Source organism: Buceros rhinoceros, unplaced genomic scaffold (assembly GCF_000710305.1).
Source record: "Buceros rhinoceros silvestris isolate BGI_N320 unplaced genomic scaffold, ASM71030v1 scaffold25432, whole genome shotgun sequence".
Taxonomy (NCBI): Eukaryota; Metazoa; Chordata; class Aves; order Bucerotiformes; family Bucerotidae; genus Buceros; species Buceros rhinoceros.
The window spans coordinates 5,423-29,672 of NW_010398692.1; the positions used below are offsets into that span (position 1 = coordinate 5,423).

The following is a 24,250-nucleotide window of genomic DNA, read 5'->3' on the forward strand; positions in this document are numbered from 1 at the left end:
TGTTCTGTTTCACCTCTCACTGTTGGCTTCTTGTTTAGAAAGACGGTAGCGATGAATAAGCTCTCACTAAGTAGGAGTATCTATCTCAGCATCTGTAACGTGGCATAAGCTTCGTTAGTGATACACAAGTTGTAATACAGATTTTGTTTAAATTTTTCTTTTTTTCGTGCCCTCTGCTTACTTGATGGGTTTTTTTTTGGCTTGTGCATTAGTGACTGACAGGCTTAATCCCTCAAAGAACAAAATAAGCAATGCTGTTAGTGGTGTTCCTCTAAAGTGTGGGCTGCATGTCCACCTTGTTCAGAGCAAAATCACAGCCTGTCACCTGGGTCCCTTGGTGGGTTCCCGTCCTGGTGAACCAGCGCAGGGGAGCTCTGAGGCATCCCACAGCGGAGCTGTCAGCAGTGCAGCCTGGTGGGAAGGTGTGAGCAGAGGCAGAAAATGGATGTGGTGGGTGCACAGCATAGATCTGTCTTTGTGCAGCTGGGTGTTCCCACTGAAGGTAAGATGCTTTTAAGAGACCTCTAGCCTGTTTAGGAGAAGAAAAAAATCCAACACCCTAGATGGCTCATTAGTTTAATACAGAATACACTTGACTTGCTCATTTTGTTCTCTTGTGGGGAAAATTTCTTGCTAGTGCTTAATATGAACAAAGGCCTTTGAGCTACCAGCAACAGCCTACTCTCCTGCTACCATTGCTGCAGTAAGTAATTATGTAGGCTTTCAGTGCCCTCTGATTCAATTTCTGAATTCAGTATTTCCTATCAGCATTTACATGTTTAGATGTGTGGGGATGCCAGAGAGTAATGCAGAGCAATAGCAAAATGAAGGAAAAGGAAAATACTTCAGGTGATTTTTGTAAGGACCAGTAAAGCATCTGAAATTTGCTTTCACTGGATAATATAGACTTGTCTCATGGACCAGTACTAAGATTTATTTAAGCTACAGTAACCTGCCAAGGGCCTGTAACTGCAGGTGTGTGTCCATTAAAGAAGAGTTGCGGGGAGTCAGCTCAGGAGGAAGATTTCATGCCAGATGATTTAAAGAGCATCTCAGGAGCAGAGCAGCCTGAAAAAACGTACTCGGGAAGGATCCCCATGGAAAGGACTGGAGGTAGATGAACCATGTCTTTCTGGTGGATTGAAGGGTGTTGCTTCCAGACTTGAAAGAGGGGGAAATTCATTAGCCTTAATCTCCAGGGTTCTTTTCTTTGTATATGAGCTAAGGCTGCAGCGTGAGACTTCCACCAGTGATGTAAGCTGCTGAGACCCAAGCTTGCAGGAGGTGAAACAAGCTCAAAGTCCAGCTGTCATTCAGGAGCCAAACATTGGATCAGAGCTCTGAGCTCCTGGGATCTTTAAGTGCCTCTGAAACCTTCATTCTAAAGGATGCAACCCCAAATGATACCGTAATAAAAACAAGCTATTGCAGTTCAGTCAACAACAGCGCAAAGTGCACGTGTGGTTGGTCTGCTGAGCCTGTTAACCAAGCAGGTACTTTATCTTAGATGCAATGAAGCAGGTGAGGACTCCAAATCCAACTGTACGAGATCTTGCCAATGTCTGTTTTAAGAGTGTTTGAAGTAAATGAGTCGCCAGTGTTGGCAGTTTGAGCTGTTGAGTCTAGGTTGTGGCTTTTCTTGAAGATACCTTGAAGCATTCAGCTATCCTGTGCTGTAGAACACCACTGTCCAATTTCAGATTTCCTGCTTTTAAAATCCTTCACCTTCTGATCTCAGTGCAGGTAGTATTTACCTAATAACCAGGAGGCGTCTTCTTACATAGATAGTAACTTATGATCATCTATATCAAAGTTCCTTTGCTCTCCCCAAAAGCATTGTCATAAACTGGTGAGAGATAGTACTTGTCTGTGACCCTCTGTGGAAGTGAGCAGAGATGCAGTTTATTGCAGATAATCAGCAAACCTGAGCTGAGCTGACACCATTTTTCTCTTCTAGACTTCCTTTGCTGACACCACAGTCTGTGTTTGTGAGTTTCTTTGCTTGCTAGCTTTGTCCTCCCGGCCAAACTTGGCCCTCCCATCTACTTTAGTTAGCAGTTTTGCGTTATTTTGTGTTCTTCACTGCTTTTCCCTGATTGCTGCTGGGACCTGTGTGGATGCTGAACTGCAAAGTCTTCTCCTGGCTTGTTTTTAGTAAAAACAAACTTAATTTTTTTTAAAAAAATACTTCGTTGCATCTAACACAGGTAAATGCATGATGCACAAACATCTCTGTAGACACCCGGGTTGGTTTATGTCCACATACAGGACACGCTGCATCCCTTCCTGCCTCCTCTACCAAAAGGTGTGTTTGTGGTGTGTTTTGGTTTCGAAGGAGCTCTCCCTGGTGTTACCTGTTTGATGTGCTAATTCTGTTGCTTGTTTTCACAGAGCCCATTTGGCAGACGCTACTGAAATGCTCTGGTTGCTGTATGTTCTCTTTTATTCTGGTATCTAGGTACCCGGCAGGCGTTTCTTCCAGCTACTGATATCTCTGATACTTGTGTCTTTATTCTAATTATGGTTTGTTCTTTTGGTATAACTAAGCATTCCCTCATTTTCTTCCCTTTTCTAACCCTCTCCCTCCTACCAGGATTTCTGGCAGGTACAAAGCAGCCAGCATGTGCTTTGATTAGTTTGTGCTTCAGACCTCATGATATGCACTTGTCATGTAAAAGGGACAGTGTATGCTCACCCTTTCTCCCTGCTCCTTTAATAAATAATCTTGAATCCTGTCCTTGATCCTCAGCCTAAAGGATTTATTTCAAACTACTTGAGATTGGCTTGTTCAGAGTACAGTCCTCAGGGAAACTGTTAGTACATGGCTTTATTTAGGGGAACATCTTTGAGCAAAGCTCAAACGTGTATCTCCCTGTCCTCCTGTGTTCACGGTGTCTTTTGAGGCTTCTGACTTACTTTGCAGCTTGATGAGGCTGCGACAGAGCTGGCTGTGTTGGAAAATAGCATTTTCCACTTGAGACCACAAAGTTAGTTTTATTCTGTGAGAAAGGGCAGTTGTCTCTCTGGCCAAATGCTGTGGGGAAACATGTATTTGGATGTGTCTAAGTTTGGAGAGGGTTATTTTTTGGAAAGTTTCTAGAGTTTTTCGAGTTACAGAGCTATGTAGGGTGAACTATATTAAAGAATGTTTTCAGAAGAAGGTATTTAGGTGCTGTAGTTTGTAAGGTGGTTTCTAGGAAAAAGAACTAGAAAGAAGAGGGAAGTTCATTCAGTGTTAGTAAAGAGGGAAATGTACTCTATAAACTCTTTCAGTTTGCCCTGTAGCTTTGTGACTGTAATGAAATCCATTGGGGAAGTTAGCAAAAAATAAGCAGCTTGCTGACAAAGTGCCCTTAGTGGGTGCATGCAGTGTTTTAACCAAGAAGCGGTTTATGGGGTCATTTTTGGCTTTAATTTCTTTGGCAGTTGTGCTGGCATTATATACATGCCTAGTACTGAAGGCATACAAAACTGAGCTCGGAAAACCCTGTCCTTGGGTACCGTGAAGTTAGCAGGGAGAGGGGGGCGGGAGAGGATTATGGATTGAGCAGGGTGGGAGGGAATGTTTTGGGAGATGCTTGACCTCACTGACTGCAGGAGGAGGAGAGGTCTGAATGGGAGAAACAGATGAAGAAAGGAGGAGTGAGAGAGTGGAAGGGAATGACAAGAATTTTAGTTGTTCCTTACTTCAGTTCCTTGAAATGTTTGTGCTCACGATGACCGTCTCTAATTACATGATTACATGTGGTTTTTCCTCAACCCCCTTTCTCATTGGTGAGTACCAAGTGTATGGCCCTAACCTCATCATGTGAGCTGATGTTTAATACTTGCTGTCTATTCTGAGTTGTTGTTTTCATTGTGTACTTTCACACTGGAATTTTTATCTGAGAAAATGAGCAGCGTGCATTACCAACGTAATGAGTTCATCTTGGTAATGCGGGCTGAGATGAGGGGAAGCAGTATCCCACTTGCCATCTGGAGACCTGAACAGCCATTTAAATTCAAAGGTGTCAAAAGTCAACTCATTTTGGACGCATGATTTGGGACATCAAGGACCTAATTTTAATCATCCCCCATCAAATTTCCATTACTAATGTCGCTGTGGTCCTACAGATGGTGATTTCATTACCCTGTGGAGCACGGAGATGACGCGGTGGGAGAAGAGCAGAAGCGTAGACTGTCCCTTTTCTGAGGCATTTCCTATTTGCTTTTCCAGCAGGGGTTTCTCACTTGCATGAGTGGGTCTGCTGCCTGCGAAGGGTCGCGAAAGTCTGTGGTGTTCTTTTTCTTGGTTGTACAGAATGCTGGCCTTGCATTTCAGGTGCCATTTGTTTTAAAGGTGATAAATATTTACAGCCTTGCTGGAAGGAGGGAATGCAGATTTCTCTTTACAGTCTCAGGAGACCACCTGTAGTAATAATTGCCGCCTAATTTTTGATTCTCTGTACGTGTCCAAATTCAGATTCAGAGGGAGAGCATGCAGAACAACTTCATCCATGTCTAGCTCTGTATTTTTGTCCCCGTGTATATATACAGGCAAAATAAAGCCCAAATCAGATGTTTCAGAAAGCTCTCTGTTAAAATACACTCCCAAAGGGTCTTAAACTGCAGTATTTATCTGCCAACAATAAATTTTAAGCATTTTCCTATGCTAACGCTCACCCACCACGATTTGCCATGCAGAATCTGTTTGCCTTTGCTGTGTTACTATGTAGACTTAGTAAATTATCTAGAGCCACCAGGAAAGATACTGTGAAATTTTCCACTGCAAAAAGAGGTTTACAAGTTCCAGAAAGTCCTTGTGTTGTTTCCATCACAACCTTAAACACTTCTTAAAATTTAGTGACATATAAAAGGTAATATAAAGAAATCCTGGGTGGTGGGTGTGTCTAAAATGACTTATTTTGCACCCACATCATAAAGCAAGCTTTAAAAACTCCCAACCCTTCAATTCTCTCTCAAGTCCTTTCCTTTGTCCTTGTTTCATAGTGGAAAGACCTCCCCTACCTCGTTTTCCCTAAAGGGGTTTGAACATCCAGGCTGAAAGGCTTTAATTTTAAATCTGATTCTGAAACCTTTTTTATTTCTTTATTTCAGTTCCTTAATCTAGGTAGTGAGGTGCCAACATCAGTTGTCATTAAATCTCTAAATACAGACAGGGCTTTGGTTCTTTAAAGTTGAGATCTTCAAAAAAATGAGCAAAAATATAAAATCTGTGATTTCCCTCATTTCAGAGCCTCCAGTTTAGCATTTTGATGCAGACAGAGTTCAAGGCATTAATATTTTTAGTTACCGTAGCAGGCTGCATTGCCTGCAGTTTTCACTGCCATTTCCTAAGGGTTTTCTCTTATCTGTCGTGTGATAGACAAATACAGAGCATCTGCTGCAAACACACGTTCAACAGTTGGTGTGTATTTCCCCAGATTTTAAACTGCCCTGCTTGGGAAGGACCTGTGTAGAAGCCTGTGCCAGCACCATGCTGTCCTGCAGGCTCTGCTGGACCACGCAGATAGGAGCCACATCGCTGCACATTTTAATGTTGCATGGCGATAATGAGATGGCAGGTGCTAGCTCATATTTTTAAAGATGTCAAACAATACACGTGGTAGGTGCTAAAGAGCATTTAAAATGCATTAATTAAATAGATTGTCCAATAAATTTAACTAAAAAACTTGCTCTCCCCTCCTTAGAAGGATTCATGATAGTTTTTTATTTATAGGGGTGCTGTCTACTGATTTACGCCCAAGGTATCAACCCATGCATGAGCAGGACTCATAGCACACTGTGTCTATGTGTACGGCTTAATGATACGTGCACAAGTACTAATGGGGGGTCTTTTTCCTCTAACAAGGAGAGATTTCATTGGTAGAGAGACACGTAACCCAAAACTGTGGTAATAGAGAAGGTCGTGTTTACCTTATAAAGCCAGAAAACTCAAAACCAGGGGAAGACTTTGTCCATATTAGGCCAGCTTATAACACAGGTCTTTTGGAAATTCCTGTGGAACAGAGAATAATATTTCTTTGTAACACTGACCACACAGTGTTTTAACTTCTTTTCCTGTACGTCTGCAGCTACCCATGAAAGAAACACGTTATTAGATGTCTTTTCAGTGGTTTGCCTAACTGAAGGTGGTCAGATGGGACTGAAAGAGAATTGCTTTGCGGCAAGGTGACTTCACGGAAACATTCATGGTTTTGTATTTGCTCACACGATATTGGTAACCTTAAAGTATTTCTTGTGAAAAGGAGCAAACTGAGTATGATGACGTTTGTCAGTAAGAGATGGTTATGCTTCATCTAAAATTCCTTACTAATTGACAAAATTACTTTCTGGTTCTGGAGAAATACTCATCGTCTTGCATGCACTTTGATACTTATTTTGTGGTCATTTTGGAAGGTATAAGCCACTGTCAAGCGGTCGCTTAAGGCTGGTAAATTCCTGAAGCTTTGGTGCACATAAGTACAAGGGTGGTGTTGAAACACAAACAAGTTAATGTGACTGAATGTGTCAAAAGTGTGTTTTTTCCTCTGGGTGGAAATGTAGACTGTCATCTCGAAGTGGCTTACCAAGGATGTGTTCTTCCCAAAGCGGCAAATTCAGTGCTGCTCAGGTAGTTTCTGGAATGCCAAAGGAAGTGGAGCTGCGAGGATTTAGCTGATAAGGCTTTTCTAAATGTGTGTTAGGTATGCAAAGCAAACAGCAGCACCACACCTCGCGTCCGTCCTCTGCCCTTGCGGAGAAGGCATCCCTTAATTTGCAAAACTACATTCTTTTTTCTGGATTTGCATAATTGTGTATTAACATGTTTCCCTCTTCACTCAGCCCTGGGGAAACCATTTTAAAATCCATAATAAAGATAATATTTGGCAATGATGGAAGGAACCAGTGGGGGTTTTTTTTCCTCCAAATCCTCTGTTATCCTCTGTTACTGGGCTCGAGGGAGACTCCAGCACTAGGTCAGTTTTTGGGGTAGAATATGTGAAGTTTGTGATACGTCTTTGGGTGCTTTGCTTGCTTGCAGCCAGCCCGTAACACAAGTCTGGGGAGTTGCCTGCATATGGCATGCAGCTTGGGTTTGGGAGAGGTTGGTCACCATTGTTATGTTGTTCAACCCATGTTCTGGTGCTGTTTGTTGAGCTTGGAGCCGAAGCTGGAAAGGGAAAACCAAACTTTGTACTTTGAAATGCTGTTACATTATTTTTTTTCACTCGTTGTCGGTGTCTGGTGTTGCAGGATAATCTGCCTGAGTGCCTGTAAAAAGTTTTATTCCACTGAGACTGGACTGGTGGCTTTTCACTGAACTTACACAGTCATGCTCGTGCCAAAAGCAGCGATATATTTGGATTTCTTTTTCTTTTTACATGTTAATTTGGATGTTTGTTCATTTGTGTGCTTGTTTAATATGAACCTACTGCTTGATTAAAAAATACATCATAATTGTAGACAGTTTCCTGTGGCTGGCTGAGTTGTGAATGCTCAGATTTGAATGTTTTTTGGGCGTGCTGAATGATCTTGACCAGTTACTCTGGTTTTGGGGTATTTAACATAGAAAAAAATGCTTAAATGAAAGACATTGTTTTAAATGAGCATTTTGAGAATTAGCTTGTTCTGATACAAAAGGGTGCGAAATGTTAAAGTTGACCTAAAATTGTATGGATAAGTAATTTTTGAAGATGACATGCCTCTGAAAGAGTATGGAGGCTTGGAAGGGGATTCTTCCCTCCATGTCCTGATCCCCATGCATTACCTTTCTGACTAGAAGCGATGGTGGAGTATGCTGGAAGCAAAGTAGGATGTGGAGAAGCCTGAGGTGTATAGAAAGTGGTTTTAGGTGTTAGTGAGGACTGACTTTGGGTTTTTCCACCTTGAACTTTGAGGGATCACAGCCATCCATGTTGCACTTCATGAAGTAGGTACATTGATTTTTTTTTTTTTTTATTATTATTTCTTTTTCCTAGGGGTTATTGTAGAATTCTGTAGAATATGATGTTTCCTGATGGGGAACAACCCCTGAGGAGGATGGTCTCAGCCTTCCCCATAGCTTCCCATGTACTTGTGGAAAGCAATCAAACATGCCAGAAGAAAATGAATGGGAGAGTTGTGAATTTTTTTAAACTTCTGTTCTGGTGGTGCTGGGAGCCTGAAAATCTTATTGATCAGGTCTGTTGTTACTTTTCTCCTAGAAAGATCAGTGGGAGAAATTCCCTTTCCCAGTAGCTGCAGGCAGGCTGAGCACGCCAGTCAAGGTGTGCGTTGTCCTTCCCCAGGTTTCTGACAAATAGGTGCTTGTTTAAAATAAATACCTAATTAGTTTTACTTTGTTTGCTTATAGTAAGATACAAATGAATAAATGCTTTTCCCTCCCATCTACACCTTTGTATTTCAGAGAGCAAATGACTTAACTTTTTTATTGTTAGTCTGTGGATGTGGTTTTCGGCTTATGAGGAACGTTTTGAGCTGTTTGATGCAGACTATGAATTTTAAGTGCAGATAAGAAACTCAAAATTAGTAAGCCAATCTCTGGAACTTTGTCATGGGATCCTTCGAGGGGGTGAAGAAAGATGTTAATAGCTAGTTTATGATAAATGCTCTTCAGGACAGGCAATCTGAGGGAGAGGCAATAAATCACACAAGCAGGTGAGATGCTGCTGGCAACACCTCTGGCAGCAATTGCAGAAAACTGCCTTCTCCACAAATTCTGCCTTCAGTTTAAAGGAAACCCAGACATTGTTTGTTTGTCCTTAACGTAAGCATCAGTGTAATTTTGCTTTAGATCCATCTCAATGAGAAGGGAAGCAGGGACATTTTTTTCAGTAAATGGTACTTCAACCTGGTTCCCCTAAGCATAAATAGCAGTTATCTTGCATGGAGTGAATGCCATTAGCATGTTGTCTGCTGTTAGTGATTTGCCTCTTAGTAAATTCCTGACGCTCTCCAGATGGTAAAGGCAGAGCTACTGAGAAGAGTTTTATTTGATCAGTAGAGCTGAACTGTTTTTCCCCCCCTGGAAACTGTATTTTTTGGTGATCTACATGATTATTTTTGTCTCTTTTCTTGTGGTTTCCAAGCCAGATACGGGTTAAATTTTCATCTAAATTATTAGCTGAGCTCATCCCCTCTCTGCAGTCACACACCATGGTGAGTTCTCTCAAAAAGACCAAACAGCCCTGAGGTGGATGAGAGACATCAGCTGCAGACAGTGGGTCTGAGCCAGAGAGGCTATGTGCTAACTCTTGCTGGGATATCTACTTAGGCTTCTTAGCAGCGCCCGGTCAAAGCAACAACCTGGTTGCTTCAAAACTTTCTTGCTCTTTGCAAGTTTAACTGTTCAACTTGGTGTTATGTTTTGCTTGCTTATTTTATTGTCGCTTAACCAGTTTTCTTTCCTTTATCTTGTGTATGATGGGATCTCCGCTAGACAGAGGTAACAGTGGGGGACAGTTGTGTGGCTGGACCCTCGTGTGGTGGTGTTTGTCGGTGGTTTGTCCTAAAGCTGTTCCTAAATTCAGCCTTGCTTTCACTGTGCTTCTGTGCTTGCATGACCTGGTTTCTGTGGAATAACCTCACCCATGCCTGCTCTTATTTATATTAATTTTGTTTTCCTCTGTGTGTGTGTGTGCCTCCTGCCGTGTTCTTAAAATGGGTCACCAGTGTGGATTGCGGTGTGCATCTCCTAACAGTTTTATGGATCCTTTTCAGTCTTTGAAGCTTCAGCGGATCAAAGGGACTTGGATTTTAGCTTAGTAAGGGAGATTAGCTGGTAAATCGTGGTATTTTCTATTAAAACAAAGTGTTGAAGAAAAAAAAAAACCAAACAAACTGGATAGAGAGAGATTGAGATTTATATCGGTCCTGGTCCTTCTAGAGAGCTTGCTAAACACGTGCTTCTGATATCTGCATAGTTTTGATAACTTCAATCATTCTTTATATTCTTGTGAAATAGTTTTCTTGACTAATGCTGCAGCAGAGTATAACTAAAACTTAGTGAAATGTAATAATTTCCTTTCTGAATCCTGTATTGAAAAATCTGATATTCATAACTAATTCCTCAATTAGGACAATTTTAAGCAAAATGGACGTAGTTTTGTTTTTCTGTATTTCAGCTAGGCTAAACCAATTAATATTGTGCAATTCGTCACCCCTCATTTGAGATGAGGAAGCACTGATCTTTGCAGAGCATTTCTGACAGATTTGAAGGCTGGAAAAGGTCCGCTGGGTATGAATGGAGGTAGTAGGGGGGTGTGTACGTGGAATGGCTTGTTGGTGGTATGGATACAAATAAATCCTTCCGTTTCTCTACTTAATCAAGTGCTTTATTCTCTTTTTCTGGTGTGTGGGTCGAATGGTTAAATAGAAATTATCCCAGGAGCGAGAGAAGTTTGCCGATGAGGACAGCATATTTTATGCGCTTGGAGAATGTGGACTCATTTCTTTCTCCGACTACATCTTCCTCACGACGGTCCTTTCCAGTAAGTACAATGGGGTTTTCTTCTCTGCAGTTATTCTCTGCTTTTTTAAGTTTTGGAAGTTTAAACACAGTGAGTTTAGTGTTGTTTGCATACATTTTCCTAAAAGGGTTTCTTGATTGCTTGAAACCTGAGCTGAGTAATTGCCATCGCTTCATCTGGTCTGGTCTTCGCCTGGGGTGTTCAGAAAGATAAGCAGATCGATGGCTTCTGAGGATTTATTTCTCATTTTAAAATGGGGCGATATTTTTTTGAAGGAGTCATTTGACCTGCTGTTCACGTGGAGATGTGATGTTCATGACTTCTGGTCATATGATATTCTTGCATTTGGATGAATATTCCTTTCCAGCTCTTCACTGATTACAAGACCATTCAAACTCTCTTCTCCAGCTGTATTTTCACTTGGGTAAGCTCAGGCTCGAGTGTGATGTAATCCAATGAGGAGAGAAGTTAAGATGTTTACATTTCAACGAGTATCATTAGATACCTTCTGTCTTTTCACCCTGCTGCACTTGACTTGCATTTGTGATATTTCTGTGATCTGCTAATCTGTTCCAGCAACGTCTTCTGCACTTGAAGAGCTGGCACTTTGCTTTGTTGGCAAGAAACAGGGAAACCGATGCCTTTGGTAATGTCAAACAGCATTTCTAGACTTTCTTCACGGGGAAGCAAGCTCACACCCTCATTTGCAGAGCTCCTCTAGCCCCTTGGAAGGTGCGGCATAACAAACAAGCATGTAATCTGAAATTCTAGTTATTTTTCAGCCTCATTAGGAAACGAAGGGTAATAGGAATGTGCCACTGTCCAAATGAACTTGAGACGTTTTATTTTCAGACTTTAAAATAAAAAGAGAGGGGAAACTCGGCCAACTCATCTTGTACATATCTATTTCATGATGACATGATTACAGGAGTTAAAAAGCTGGACATTTCCCAGTTTGCTTGTAGAGCCCCACTGCTACCTGCCCTGTGCTGTTCAGGGAGTCAGCTGGGTAATTCGCTGTTGCTTTGTAACAGCAACGGATGCTTAATTTTTTTCCCCCATGTTCTTGCATACTGTAAAGTGGATAAATGAGAGAGGAGGCTCTTCTTTTAATCAGCATGGCATTTTGGAGGATCTATTATGGGGAGAAGCAATGTTCAAGGTCATGTTTGCTATCAGGTGGACATGGTGGTGTAAGACATGTATGTGACCTTCATGCCGTGAAAACGAACACTTGAGAGAGAAAGCTACTTCAATCCAGGGAATTTGTTCTATGATTTCAATCTGGTTTTTTGTTTGACTGAGTCTCAGAACTGACTCTGAAGACTTTTGGTGTTCTCTTCTTACATCAGTCTAGCCTGTGCTGAAATTACCTAAGCTATTTTCACTTGTGTAGTGAGGGCTTTTAATTTCAGCCTCCAAAGCTGACAATGAACTCTCGAAACTCTAGTATTGCATTACAGAATGTGGTTTAGCAAACGCTCGTGCCTGGGGCTTTATGGCTGTGCTGGTGGTGAGCAACCCCCTAATGAATAAGAGAAATTGTTCTTGCTTGGATTAATTTCTTTGTTGTGAGAATAAAAGAAAAGGGACCGCCTTGTGTTAGAGTAGCAGCAGCTTTGTTTTGGAGGGCTGCGTGGGCAGGATTGGGTTTTTTCCTCTTGTTCTCGGGCTTTTAATCGCGTTTGCAGTTACTGGGGAATCAGACTAACAAGAGGAGACAGAATTGGGTGGTTTGCACTTTGAGGAATGACGTGAGGGGTAGACAAAGCAGAAGGAAAATACAGTTCTGAGACTTTGATTTCTAGGTATTTGAGGAGTTTGTTGAATGGACATGGAAGATGGAGGAATGTCTTTGGAGCTACTGTCAAACAGTGATTCTCCAGAGGAAGAGCTTTGGTTTCATTTGGAAAGCATTTGCTTTTATGCAAATAAAACTCCCAGACAAACCATGCCCTGTGGCTAGATGGAAAATTGACTGTTATGCCATGCTGGTTTACTCTCCTACTAGTAAATATTACCTTGCAGGAACCCGGTAGTTTCTCATTTATTTTTTCCCTGGGAAATAAATAAAATAGAATGAGGAAAGTACATCTTAAACTGACAGTTCAATATTGGTTTTCTCACTGTGTTGTTTAAATAACCCAAACCTTAAGGAGGTACCCGGACAAGAGCAAGCTGTAGATTACATCAAATACCTAAAAGCCACTAAATCTTGAGAAAGAAAGGTGGCATATTGAGTGCTAAGGCAGCATAATCAGAAGGGGAGTGTGAGATTGGGTCTGGGGTGGGAGTCAGGAGGGAGAGTCGATCCTCTGTCTTGCTTAGAAATGATGGGGAGAAATCAGTTGTGGTCTGGTCTGCCTAATTGAACTCAAAACTCATCAATGATAACCTCTGAAAACAAGAAATCCAACAGGCTTCGTGTTATTGTGCTCCTTAGGAGTTGTGCCCAGTGAGTCTGTGGAGACAACTCCTGCCCATCTCCCTAGCTCTACCAAAAGCGCTGCTGGGCTTTGAGAGCACTTTCCCAAAGCGTTTACCCTAATTTGTCTTTGCAGCTTCCGCTGTATTCTCTGAGAAGTGGACCATGTGGTAGCTGCTGGGCAGGGAGAGGAGGGGAGAGGGATGGAGGCTTCATCTCTACGTTGCTCGCAAAGAGCTGTTTGCATATTGCACGGAAAATTAAGTCTGTCACCATATTTTATTTACAAGTGATTTCTTGCTATAGCACTGTCTGTTCTCATCAGTTGCTGTGTTTCTGTGAAAAAGTATTTTTAAAGCAACTAATAAAATAGCATTTAACTACTTCAGAAAGTCAACCTTCTATTAAAGGCAATGAGTCCTGAGAGGCTTTGAGGATACCCCACGTTTTCTGTTGTTGCAACTGCTCACCATGCTTTGAGGCAGAGGTAGAAAGATTAACAAAATACAGGATAAGCAAAATGCCGATAGGATTTCTGCTGAGTCCTTCAAATGTCATAGGAAAACAAAGATGTCTCTTCCCTGACCAAACAGGTTTTTGCTCTTGTGCTTGCAGAAGAGGTGGAGGAAGGAGAGAAGGAGCTTTTCCATCATCAGCGACTGCCGTTTCAGAGCAAACATGGTCCGTTGTCCAGGCGCGCTAATGCCTACTTGATTAACAGGCACTGAAGGGAGCAGGGCATTAAAAGAGTAGGTCGGTGGTGTTTCCATAATTGGACTGTCGCTGTGTCTGGATTTACTCCTCCTGGGAGGAGGGTTAAATAGCATTGCCTCAAGCCAAAGTAATTACTCTCTTGCCAGGGCTCTCATAGCAGACCTGCAGCAGCTTCTCACATCTCCTGCGGGTTCTTTCTGAAGCATGGTGTGCTGCCATCCCTTATGAGTACTGGCCCGCAAGAGGCCTCTTGCTTAAGCTAGATTCACCTTTTTATTTTTCTTTCCCCTGCACAGGAAATAAATTCCAAGCCATCTAGCTCTGGAAATTATTTTCTGACTGGATATTGAATGCTGTGGGGGTCCCTGCGATGGAGGTGGCACGGTGTGCTCTCCCACGTTGCTGCATACAGGCGACATGATCTCCAGGCTCTGCTTGCGCTGTGGCCTTTTTGGACATGTATTGCTGGCTTTCACGAATGTCTTCAGCTTCCTTCCCCTCCACAAGGGAGATCTGTTACCTTACCAGTGGCATTTAATCCTGCACAGCAGCACCAAACGACATAGGACTCATTCCACAAGAAAAGGAGATAGAAGGTTGCTTTGAGCTTATAGGAATATTTTCATTTGTGATGCTGTTCATGTTAATTTTATCTTTACGCTAAACTTTCAAGGCCCTCTGATTACCTACATGCAAACACGTGGATCTGTCTCATCCACACTATATGGTGCAGGGATGTCTTTAATATCTTTCTGCCAACCCAGCTGCTGACCAGTTGTGGGATTTCCAAGATGTATCTGAGCAGCACAGAGACTCTTTTCCAAGGGATGTCCCAACTACCAAACATAAGCCTGGTTGCTTCATGTCAGACCGAGGGTCCTGTGGCTCAACATTCCCTTTCTGCCATGGGCTGGTAGCTGAAGGAAAGAAACGAGGCAAATTTGTTGCAGTTGGTAGTTTGGGATCTTCCCAAGTAGAGCTTGGCCTCTTGGGTTTGAAAACTGATATTAGGGTATGGGATGCTGTGCCAGCCTCTCTGCATGCAGTCTTTGCTTAATCTTTGTTCACCCTGTCATCCCTTGCATTTGCATGGTGTAATGGGATGATGGGTCTCCACCAAGCTCCTGTATCACAGAGGACAGCAAATTTGCAGAACTACTCTAGGTGCAGCACTTGTGCGCCTTATTGAGAAGTTCCAAAAGCTTATTCATTATTTTTGTAAAATTAGGAAACAAAGTAATTTTGTGTTGCTTATAGCAGTATCTCAGAACCTGTAGATGTTTCGGTTGTCCTCTTCCTTCAGGGTTCCCTGGAGAGCGCAGCTTCTAATGGCCTTTGTCTGGAGCTGTCATTTCCATAGCCTGTTTCCAGGTCCTTATTTCAGAGAGGCATTCAAGAGGGAATCTTGATTTCCAGCAATGCTCTGTAAGTTATGTGATGAGCAGCTCTTGAAAGGTGAGCCTTGTACTCCAGCTAAGGCACTGTCACATTCCCTCAAATCTATGAAATTGAGGCGTGTGTTTGTCATTGATGTTAAAACCAAAATACATATTTTTGGGTCAAAATGACACAGTCTCTTTCGCTCACAAGCTAACAAGCAAAACAGGTAAGTGAAACAGCAAGAATAGTGTTTTTCTTTAAATTCTTTCATAGAAGAAAGATTAAAAATAGCGTTATCTGGGACATCACTCCAAGCAAGAGTGTACTGCATTCTTGGCGTGAATTTCTGTATCTAGAGGTAGTGCACTGTCATGGTACAGCTTTCTAAGCGGCGGATCGGAGCATCTGTTCATATGCCAGATCCTTCAGCTGTTCCTTACGCATGTGTCTGGTCTGTGTGTTTCTGTACAACAAAACAGTGTATTTGGGATTTTACTTCTTCGCTTTCTATTGGGTATCTCTCGCTGCCTCTGGTGGCAATGTCAGCATGCGCAGCTCAGTAACGTTGGAGCTTGGTACTCAAGTAGGGCTTCAATCCACGTACTTGGGTTCAGGCATATAAACCTCCAGCATGAATTCAGAGGGAGGAGCTAAAAAATCCTTCATTTCTCTGCCTCTAGGTTGTTTGGGGCTTTTCTTACTATTAGCAGTGGTGGTGTTTTTACTTTGCATGACAGCAGGTTCCTTATCAGCTGCTTGTAACCCCTTTCCCCACTTCTGGAGCTGCGCCACTGATGGTCCAGCCAACGTGGTCCAGCTCGTGCTGTTGGGAAATAACACCTACCGCAATCATGCGCCAGTAACAGAAATAGGGTGTACTTCTACCAGGTGTGAAAGATCTGTTTTCCGCTCATGAAAACAGCATTACATTTTAGATTTTAACTGGAATTTGAAATTCAAATGAAAACTTGATTTTCCAGGTGTTAGACTGCTTTAAACTTGAAATCTGTCTTGTGGTGGGGTTTGTGTACTTAGGTTCTAAAATGATGCTTTTGTATTATTTCAGAGGTAATTCTGATTGTTCCTTGTGATAAGAAATAACCCTTAGATTCTCTTTAGAACCAATGATATTGTGGTTCAGTCTCCATGCCGTAGACTCAATTATTTTAACCGCCTGTTATTTGCATTTCTGGGTTGATTAAAAAAAAAAAAAGCTGATGGGATGTGCATTCATTTTCTGAAATAGTGGAATAATTTGGAAGGAAAATATCTGTAATATTAGGACAGTTTAATTTTTTCCCTGTATTTATTGCATCTGGGGCTCAGCTGTCTATATTCTATGGATAGTTGCTTCCATACAAAACTGTAACCCTGTTCTCAAAAAATACATTAGAGCATGAGCATTTGGAGATACATTATGCGCAAGTGCATCCTTTAGCTCTTCCCTATTATCACTGCAGTTGCTTACAGTGTGCTAGATACCAGTGCTGGGCTGCTGGCTGCAGTCTTATAAGGGTCATCTCTGACCCCGATTCTTTCCTGCAGACAAAAATGTTCCAATTTGAACATGTACAGGAACATTTCTTAGCTAAAATACCGCTGTGTGGAGTCAGACGGAATAATGAACACGCTGATTCATGTAACTTAATAGTGGGGGGTGGGGGAAGATACATTTTTTCAGTTTCAGGGTACTATGGTTTTAGTACATATATTTTTCTTAATTTTGGTATATATGGGAAAGAATATTTAAGATTCTTAACCCCAAACCACTGATTTTTCTTAAAGCAACACCCCAGCTGAATTCTCGATCTTTCATCCCACACTGGAGTTGCTTTGGGAGTTACTCAGCTTCAGGATGAATATTGAAGTCCTGAGCTGCTTGTGTGTTTAGGTTCAAAGAAATTTTCAACTACATCTGAAGGGGGCAGTGTTTATTCTCCAAAAATGTGTTAAAAATAGTTTCCCTGAAATGCAGTACCTCCACTTGAGGCGGGTGCTCTACAGACACTTAATTTTTGTGTGCAACCACATGCTTCATGAGTTGCAACAGGGGTCAGAAGGAAAGAGTTGTTGAGAGGCATCTCTCAAGCATGGCACATTGAGTTTGGCGGAAAGAGATCAGATGAGCGCAGAAATAGCAAAATGGGGCTTTTCTCATCACTGGGCATTTACTGTCTGTCAGAATGCATTGCTTCTGGTGAGAGTAAATGGCAATAAAGAGCAACTGAGTGCTGCAAATTGGCCCATTGAATAATTGAAAATAGTTAATTACATAATTGACTTAGATCCCTAATCAACCCATCTAATGCCTCAGGTTCCCTGGGGCTTTACGCTGAAGGATCAAATGGGTTTTTACAATGTGGTCAGTGCTGCGGCTCGCCATCTGTTTGCCTGGTGGAGGTTGCTCAGTTTCAGAACACTGCTGCATGTGGCTTTTGGTTTTATTACTGCCTTTCTTTCCCAAATACTTGATTTGCACAGATGAATCAAGAAAAATGATAACTGCCCTTTGCGCTAACTCCCAGGTTAGTTGGAAACTAACATGGCACCAGTGCCGTGTTTTCATTGGTGTTAATGATTTGGAGGAAGCGGTTGCATTCTGAACACCTAAAAACTAGAAATAAAGCTAGAAAAGAAACTGCAGTTGCCCTGACCACTTCCTGACTCATGGCCCAACGGAATTTAGTTGCAACGAAAAATCTTGATTCTTTAATAACATCACAAAGGAGGTGAGGAGATAGCTCGCAAAATGAAAGAGAGCGGGAAAGGCAGCAGAGCCCTTGGGGGAAATCCGGAAATGTTTTTCCCTTGTAAAGATGGGCATTGTGCCCTATTAAAAACAAAGGGTCCTTTAACTGGTTTTGGTAACCATTGCCGGAGGAATATTGCATTCACGCAATAACTTAGAGATGCTGCAGTCAAGAGTGGCTGAATTGGGGGGAAGAATAAATGAGCTGGGGGAGAAAAAAAGCTGAGTTGAGCTGGGCAAGCCAGTATCTGCTGCTTTAATGGTCTGCAAGTTTCTGGAAGATTAAGAGGAAGAAGAGAAATGGAGGTTGTAAAGGCTGCTGTAACCACAAGTAATGGGGCAGGGTGGGCAAGCAGGGTCAGCTGCTGTCAGGATGACTCTTCCCCGATAAATCTTGGTTAGACGCATCATGCCCAAGAGGAGGGGCAGAAATCATCTCTCTGGGGAGCAGCAAATTCAGACTGTCTGGAAATCAGGGACATACATCTTAATGAAGATTTCTTCCTGAGCAGGAGCGGGATGAGCTAATCGTCTTCCATGTCCTCTAGCTTCCCTGGCTCAGACTCACATTTGTGGGATTTAAGTGTCATTACAAGTAATTGGAGTTACTTATGTAGATCAGAGGAAGAAACGGACTGTGTCACTTATTAGCTAAAGGAATGAAGTAATTAAATTTGCCAGTTTAAAAGGCACTTTCACTGTCCTTAGAAAAAACTGACCCTGCAGATTTTTGATGCTGAACTGTTCATTTTAATTTTGCAAAAGATGTTCTTCTCTGTGGCTGTGAGAAATTGCTCATCAAAATCTGTATTTAGAGAAGGGAAAGGAAGGAAACGGCCTTTGTGAGGGGCAAGTTAAGCATCTTGCTTTTGCTGTTCACCCTGTGTCAGTGCAAATGGGACACATAATGTGTTTCCTTAAAGGTAAAAAACCCAGCAAGCCAAGCACCAATTTTTAGCAGGGAGTAACAAATTTATCAGTCTCAGAATATACATCATTGGACCTGGTAGAGAAGTGGGGGAAGAAGGATGAGATGTGTAAATTGCTTTTGGTCTGGCATCTTGTAACTAGATTAGAGTTTCCTCATAGAGGAAACATTTCTTCCCAAGCAGCACTAAATTATGGGGCTAATAACAAGAAACTGCATCCAGGCTTTCACATGGTACTTGCAATTAATGTGGCTAAAGTTGGATGTATTATTTAAACATTAAGAGGGTTATTGGAAAGTGCTTAACTTTGTTGCTCTTCAAGGAAACGGGGTATTAAACCCTGGATGGATACAGGGGAGGCTTTTTGTAGAAATTGCTTTAATTAGATTGCATCATTGGAGAGATTATGAGGTTGGTGTTGGGGACAGCCAGTCCCCTTGATTACAGGTCAGCTAATGCCGTATTAACGAGGGACAGCAAGCAAAGGTCTCCCCATCCCAGCAAGTAGGACAGAGAAGCTGGTTGGAGGCTTGGCTTCTGCTGCAGGGTTGTCTGTGTATGAAAGGGAAGACAACCCACCACGTGCTGCTGGCGAGTGCCATGGTTACAGGAGACATCACTTTTGCGCGTGGTGTTTAGAATTTAAAGCCCGAATAATTGGCACAGGGAAATTGGAAATCCAGAGATGGTAACAGCAGGACTATGCGCCGTATATATCAAGCGGATTGTGACAGACCGTTCCTGCCATTGAGTTTAATGTTGTAATACATCTGTTTAAGGCACAAAGCGATTGGAAAAAGTGATCTCATTAACATGTTTGAGTCTTTTAGTGACAAAGTGCTACAGTTTATTATAGCAAGGGGAAAACATGGTGTACAAGGCTCCTGGCCTTAAACTGAAGCTGTAACTAATGTACAAAACCCAGTTCAGGTCATTCCATATTAATTTCTTTGTCAGTGATTCCTCTTTGTGCTCCCCCTCACAGCCCCATCTGGGAGGAGAAAGCTGGTTGCAGAAGCACATTACTTTCTGAGTATCCACAGGAAATACTTAAAGTTGATTGAAGCAGTTGAGGTTAAAGGGGGATGAGCATCACCAGTGATCCACATCCTGCTGCCAGATTTGGGTGGGAAAGAGCCATCTACAGAGCAAAAAAAAAGGTGCTAAGGATTAATTGATCACTTTAAGAGCACTAGTTATAGCTGAGAGGATTCTCTAGAAATCCCAACAAATACTGAAATTCCTGTAGGTGGTATATTTGAAAGCAGCAGAGCAAGAAAAATTCTCTTATATTAGCTTAATTTGGAAAAAAAATTGTGGCACTATGTTGTAGCTTTAAATGTTGATGGGTTACAGAGCCCAAAATGGAAACGTACCGAAATTCTTTGGTGGGATGCAGAGGAAAGAGCGTGGTTTTGCTGTGAAGCAATGTTTCTGCAGAGTTTCTGGCTAAATAAACCATGACAATATAGACTAAATGCAATGACAAATAAGGTACCACGCTGTCTCGAGTGCATCTCAGCCGGCGGGCGCCAGCTCATTTGTTATTTCAGAGTCATAACTAGACTGAGACAGAATTGGTAGTGATTTGTTTAAATTTGTACAGTGAGACAAGAGCTGAGTCTGGAAGAGAGTTACCCCAAGTCCAGGTTTGCTCCTCACCCACTGACTGCTTCACAAAGTGTGGAGAGTGCTGTGCAGCGCCAGGGGAATGTCCTCTGGCCAAGTGGGTGTTATACCATATGGGGCAGGCTGGAGCTCTTGCTGCAGTGTCATTTTATGTTGATTGTCGTTAGAAAGATCAGGTGATGTCTTGCTGTCATGCCTTTTCCACCTGCAGATGGAGTAAATTATTTTCAAGAAACGTCTGCTCCTCCTAACCTCCTTGTCAAGACCTTTGGAAAAAGGAGCACCATGAAGTTCCCACCTAGACGTTCCCGAGAGAGGCATTTTCTTCTTAAAATTGCTTTTGGATAAAATCATTCTGAAAATGCGCTTTTTTTTATTGAGCTTTTGTATCTTTGTTAACTGGTCTTTGTTTTTTATTGTGTGTTTTTAATGTAGCTCCCCAGAGGAATTTTGAGATCGCCTTTAAGATGTTTGATCTGAATGGTGATGGTGAGGTGGACATGGAAGAGTTTGAGCAGGCAAGTTGAACAACGGATTGACTTCTTGATAGCATCTTAGTCATAAGTGCAGCATTCCTCTCCAGCGTTACCGTGATTTATGTTTGTGGTTAGTACTGGTTTACGTCTTTTTCCTTCTGTGATCTGCTGTGTTGCTGTGGTGCCTGCTGCTTTGCTTTGTTTTAACTGGATATTTCAAGATGTAACTCTTCATTCAGCCAGAACAACTGTAAGTATAAACTCTGATTTCCTGTGACTTTGTCACCGAGGTATCTCCAAAAGATGTCACCTCTGGAGCAGATAAAGAATTTTTTTTCACTCTACTGATGTCATAGGTTTTTGATCCTACTTTCTTCTACAGCTCTTACTGCATTCCTTAATCTTGTTTGTCTTCAGAGAATTACCAGGGCAAATCTGCTTCAAAGAAGAATTTAGCTGCCTATTTAAATGTAATCAAAAATGTTTATTGAGAGTGTTTTTTTGTTACTTTCTTTCCCCTGGTTCTTACAAGGTTTCGTCAACAGGGAGTGTGATGCAAGCTTTTTAATGGGCTTGCCCTGCACATCTGGTAATGGTGAGGTTCTCCTACACACCATGGTTTGTGATTGTGTTACAGAGGGGAACAGGGAGAACAGACTGAAGACCGGAGCTGTCATTGGGAAGAGATCTGACCTCCCCAGGCAGAAGTGTGTGTGGTTTTCTTGCCTATGTAGGAAAAACAGCTGTAAGGCTTTGGAAACTCATAAAGCTCCTGAAGTTGCTGTATATTAGCAAAGCTCCATGTGTATGCAGCTCATGAAAGGAGAAGTAAATGCATTTGCAAACCAGAGAAGTGGCTGGTTGTATAAGAAGTCACCATCTCTGTCACCAAGAACGAGGTAGAGAAGGTACACCACGAATCTGCCTAATTTCGTGTGGCCTCTGGCACCCCTTCTGTGACCCCGTATCCCTCAGGGCTGTATGTTTAATGGGCAGGTAGAAGCTGCTGCTTCTGGGCAAAGGAAAGAAGACTCTCAGGTTAAAAAAATAACCTGTCCTTGTGACGGTTTTTATGCTGGAGGACATCCGTGTTTGGAGAAGGTGAAAAGCTGTGTGCTCGTATCCGAGAACAAATGTAGTTACAAATTCTTACTCACCGGTTGATCAAATGACTAGTTACCCTCAGAAGAGTCTCTAAGAGGTCATGCTTGAGGCACCTGCTATAAACAGGAAGAACTAGTGGCAAAGCAGATCTGTTAAATTAATTTCCCCCCTCTTCTAATCTGTTCCTGACGTTTTTCTTAAATTTATTACCTCTGAGTATGATGTCATTGTGAGTTTGCTCCAGAGCTGTGTAATATATCTGGTTAACTGTACATTTTTAGACGCAAACTTCGGACCACAAGGAGAATGGAGTTCGTTTATCTCCAATATGATATGGTACCCCTTCATGTGACAGCTTGTAACACAAACCCAGGAGTTTGGTCATTTTTCTTCAAGTGCAAATTTGATACACAGCTGTGCCCAGGTTATTGTGCTGTTTGGCTCTGCCTCCCTACAAACTACTGATTTAGCTATGAAAAATTCCAAGTTGCCTAATTTCCCAAGTGAAAGATTGTTCTTCCTTCTGTTTTCACAATGCACAAATATAGCACTCCACTGCAGCTCTCTGATAATATCTAACAATTCAAAAGGTGTTTTTCAGTAGTTCTAGTGTTCTAGAGTGAAGTTAATTATGAAGATAAATGAATTTAAGTAGAGAATGGTGAACTGCCTGGTAAAAAGGCGGTGACGCCAATGTGCTAGAGATGGTGTCACGTCTGGCTTTTTCTTAGACATGTAAAGTAAGAATGTTTCTTGAGGTTGAGTGTTCTAGAAGCATTTGGAAGAGGAAAGTGCAAAATTGAATTAAATTATTTCAAATCATCTGGTAGGGCAAAGGGAAGTTTTTCATGTATTAAGTCATAAAAATGTTCCCCGTCTTAAAGATTTTAGTTAAGCTTGTTACATGTGTCACTGCCTCTATATAAAGGAATAAAATTCCTGGTTAGCATCAGAATATTTTGCTGAAGACTGATCTTCCAGAGCTTTTGAGTCAGAGGATGAAGGAGCTGCTTGGGACAACGAGGACAACGCTGACAATACCTTTGCAGATATTACTATAAAATTTGATGCACTTCCCAGTCAGAATTAAAGCAAACACAGAGCTTCAGTGGGAGGCACATATATAAAATACCATACACACAATAATTTGTGTGATAGATAATCTTTTTTTCACTTGTTCTGGAAATGCCTCAATAAGAATGCAAAGGATAGCAGGGTCTGCAGATCTGTCCCGTAAACACGTAATCTGGCAGAGGCAACTGGAACTGGCTCTTCCATGGGATTATGCCACTAGATGTGGCATCTGTTTAAATGAGCAACATCATTTTGGGGAGAATGGGAAGAAAAAGAAGAGGAAGAAAAGGGTCCTCAAAGAAGCATGGTACCATCCTCGCTGGCTGTGAGCATGTGGGAATGAATTTCCTACTCCTCTTTCACATGTCGTCTTTAGAAAGAGCCAACAGGAGGTCTTCTCATTAGTGTCTGAAAAACCCAAAGAGTATTCATCAAGAAAGAAAATTACATGCATTAATTTAGGTAATTTGCAGTAAGTTGGAGGCTTTAACTGCTTAATAAGAAAATGCTAAATTTCTTCAGGCCTCACTTAAGAACCTCATTTTTTTTCCAGTTGATGCGTATGGTTAGTGCATAGTGCTGAGTAGTTTGATGCCTGCATCGATACAATTTTCAACTTTTCATCCTTCAGCATGTAAATTGTTAGTTCATTCTTCTATTTTTAATTAAGAAGTTGGATGAAGAGTAGTTAACTTGCAGGTAATGTTACTTCTTGATTTCTCTTCAAACCATTAACTATTTTCATTAATTTTTTTCTTTTTTTTCCCTTGTCTGATGCAAAAGATGAAACAGATCACAAACCTTAGGCTGAAATACATACAGAAGACAGTGAAGCATCTCTGTACGATCGATGAGCTGTGGGGCAGGACAGCCGGGCTGGAGGACAGCTTGCAGTGGTTGCCTGCCTTTCTGGGTTCAAAACAGGGACCAGCCAAATAATTTTGGCACCGGCGCTGATGCTTGTTATAGATGGGGAGAGAAGAGGAGGGGCGTAGGATGCCATCTCAGTAACATCTGGGAAAAGATGTTCTATCAAACAGTCTGCAGTGTGGTAAACACTCGCTTCTGCAAATGCAGGGGCAAAACCTTTTGTCTGTGTTTTTTTTTCCTCTGACTTGACTTGGAAGAATAGCCAGTAGCCTGTGGTTCAGAGGCAGCAAGGTGAGCCTGCCAATGGTACGCACAGTTCTCCTCTGGACCGTCCCCTTTGGGGTTGTTCCAGCACTTGCTCTCTTGTTAGGAAAAAACTGGACACCCCATGTACCATGATAACAAGGTTCTGTCATCCTTTTGACAGCTGGAGCTCTTGGCAGCTGTTT

At 42.0% G+C, this 24,250-nt stretch overlaps 1 protein-coding gene across 1 annotated transcript in view; it reads left to right on the top strand.

Annotated features, from left to right (window-relative positions):
• Positions 1 to 24,250, top strand: part of LOC104489093 (calcium uptake protein 1, mitochondrial) — a gene marked incomplete at both ends in the record, with an annotated part of 29,471 nt that overhangs the window by 3,710 nt on the left and 1,511 nt on the right. Inside the window, 2 exons of the mRNA XM_010131207.1 lie at positions 10,358 to 10,472; positions 20,713 to 20,795. Coding sequence (XP_010129509.1) covers positions 10,358 to 10,472; positions 20,713 to 20,795 — 198 coding nt within the window. The remainder of the gene's footprint in view (positions 1 to 10,357; positions 10,473 to 20,712; positions 20,796 to 24,250) is intronic.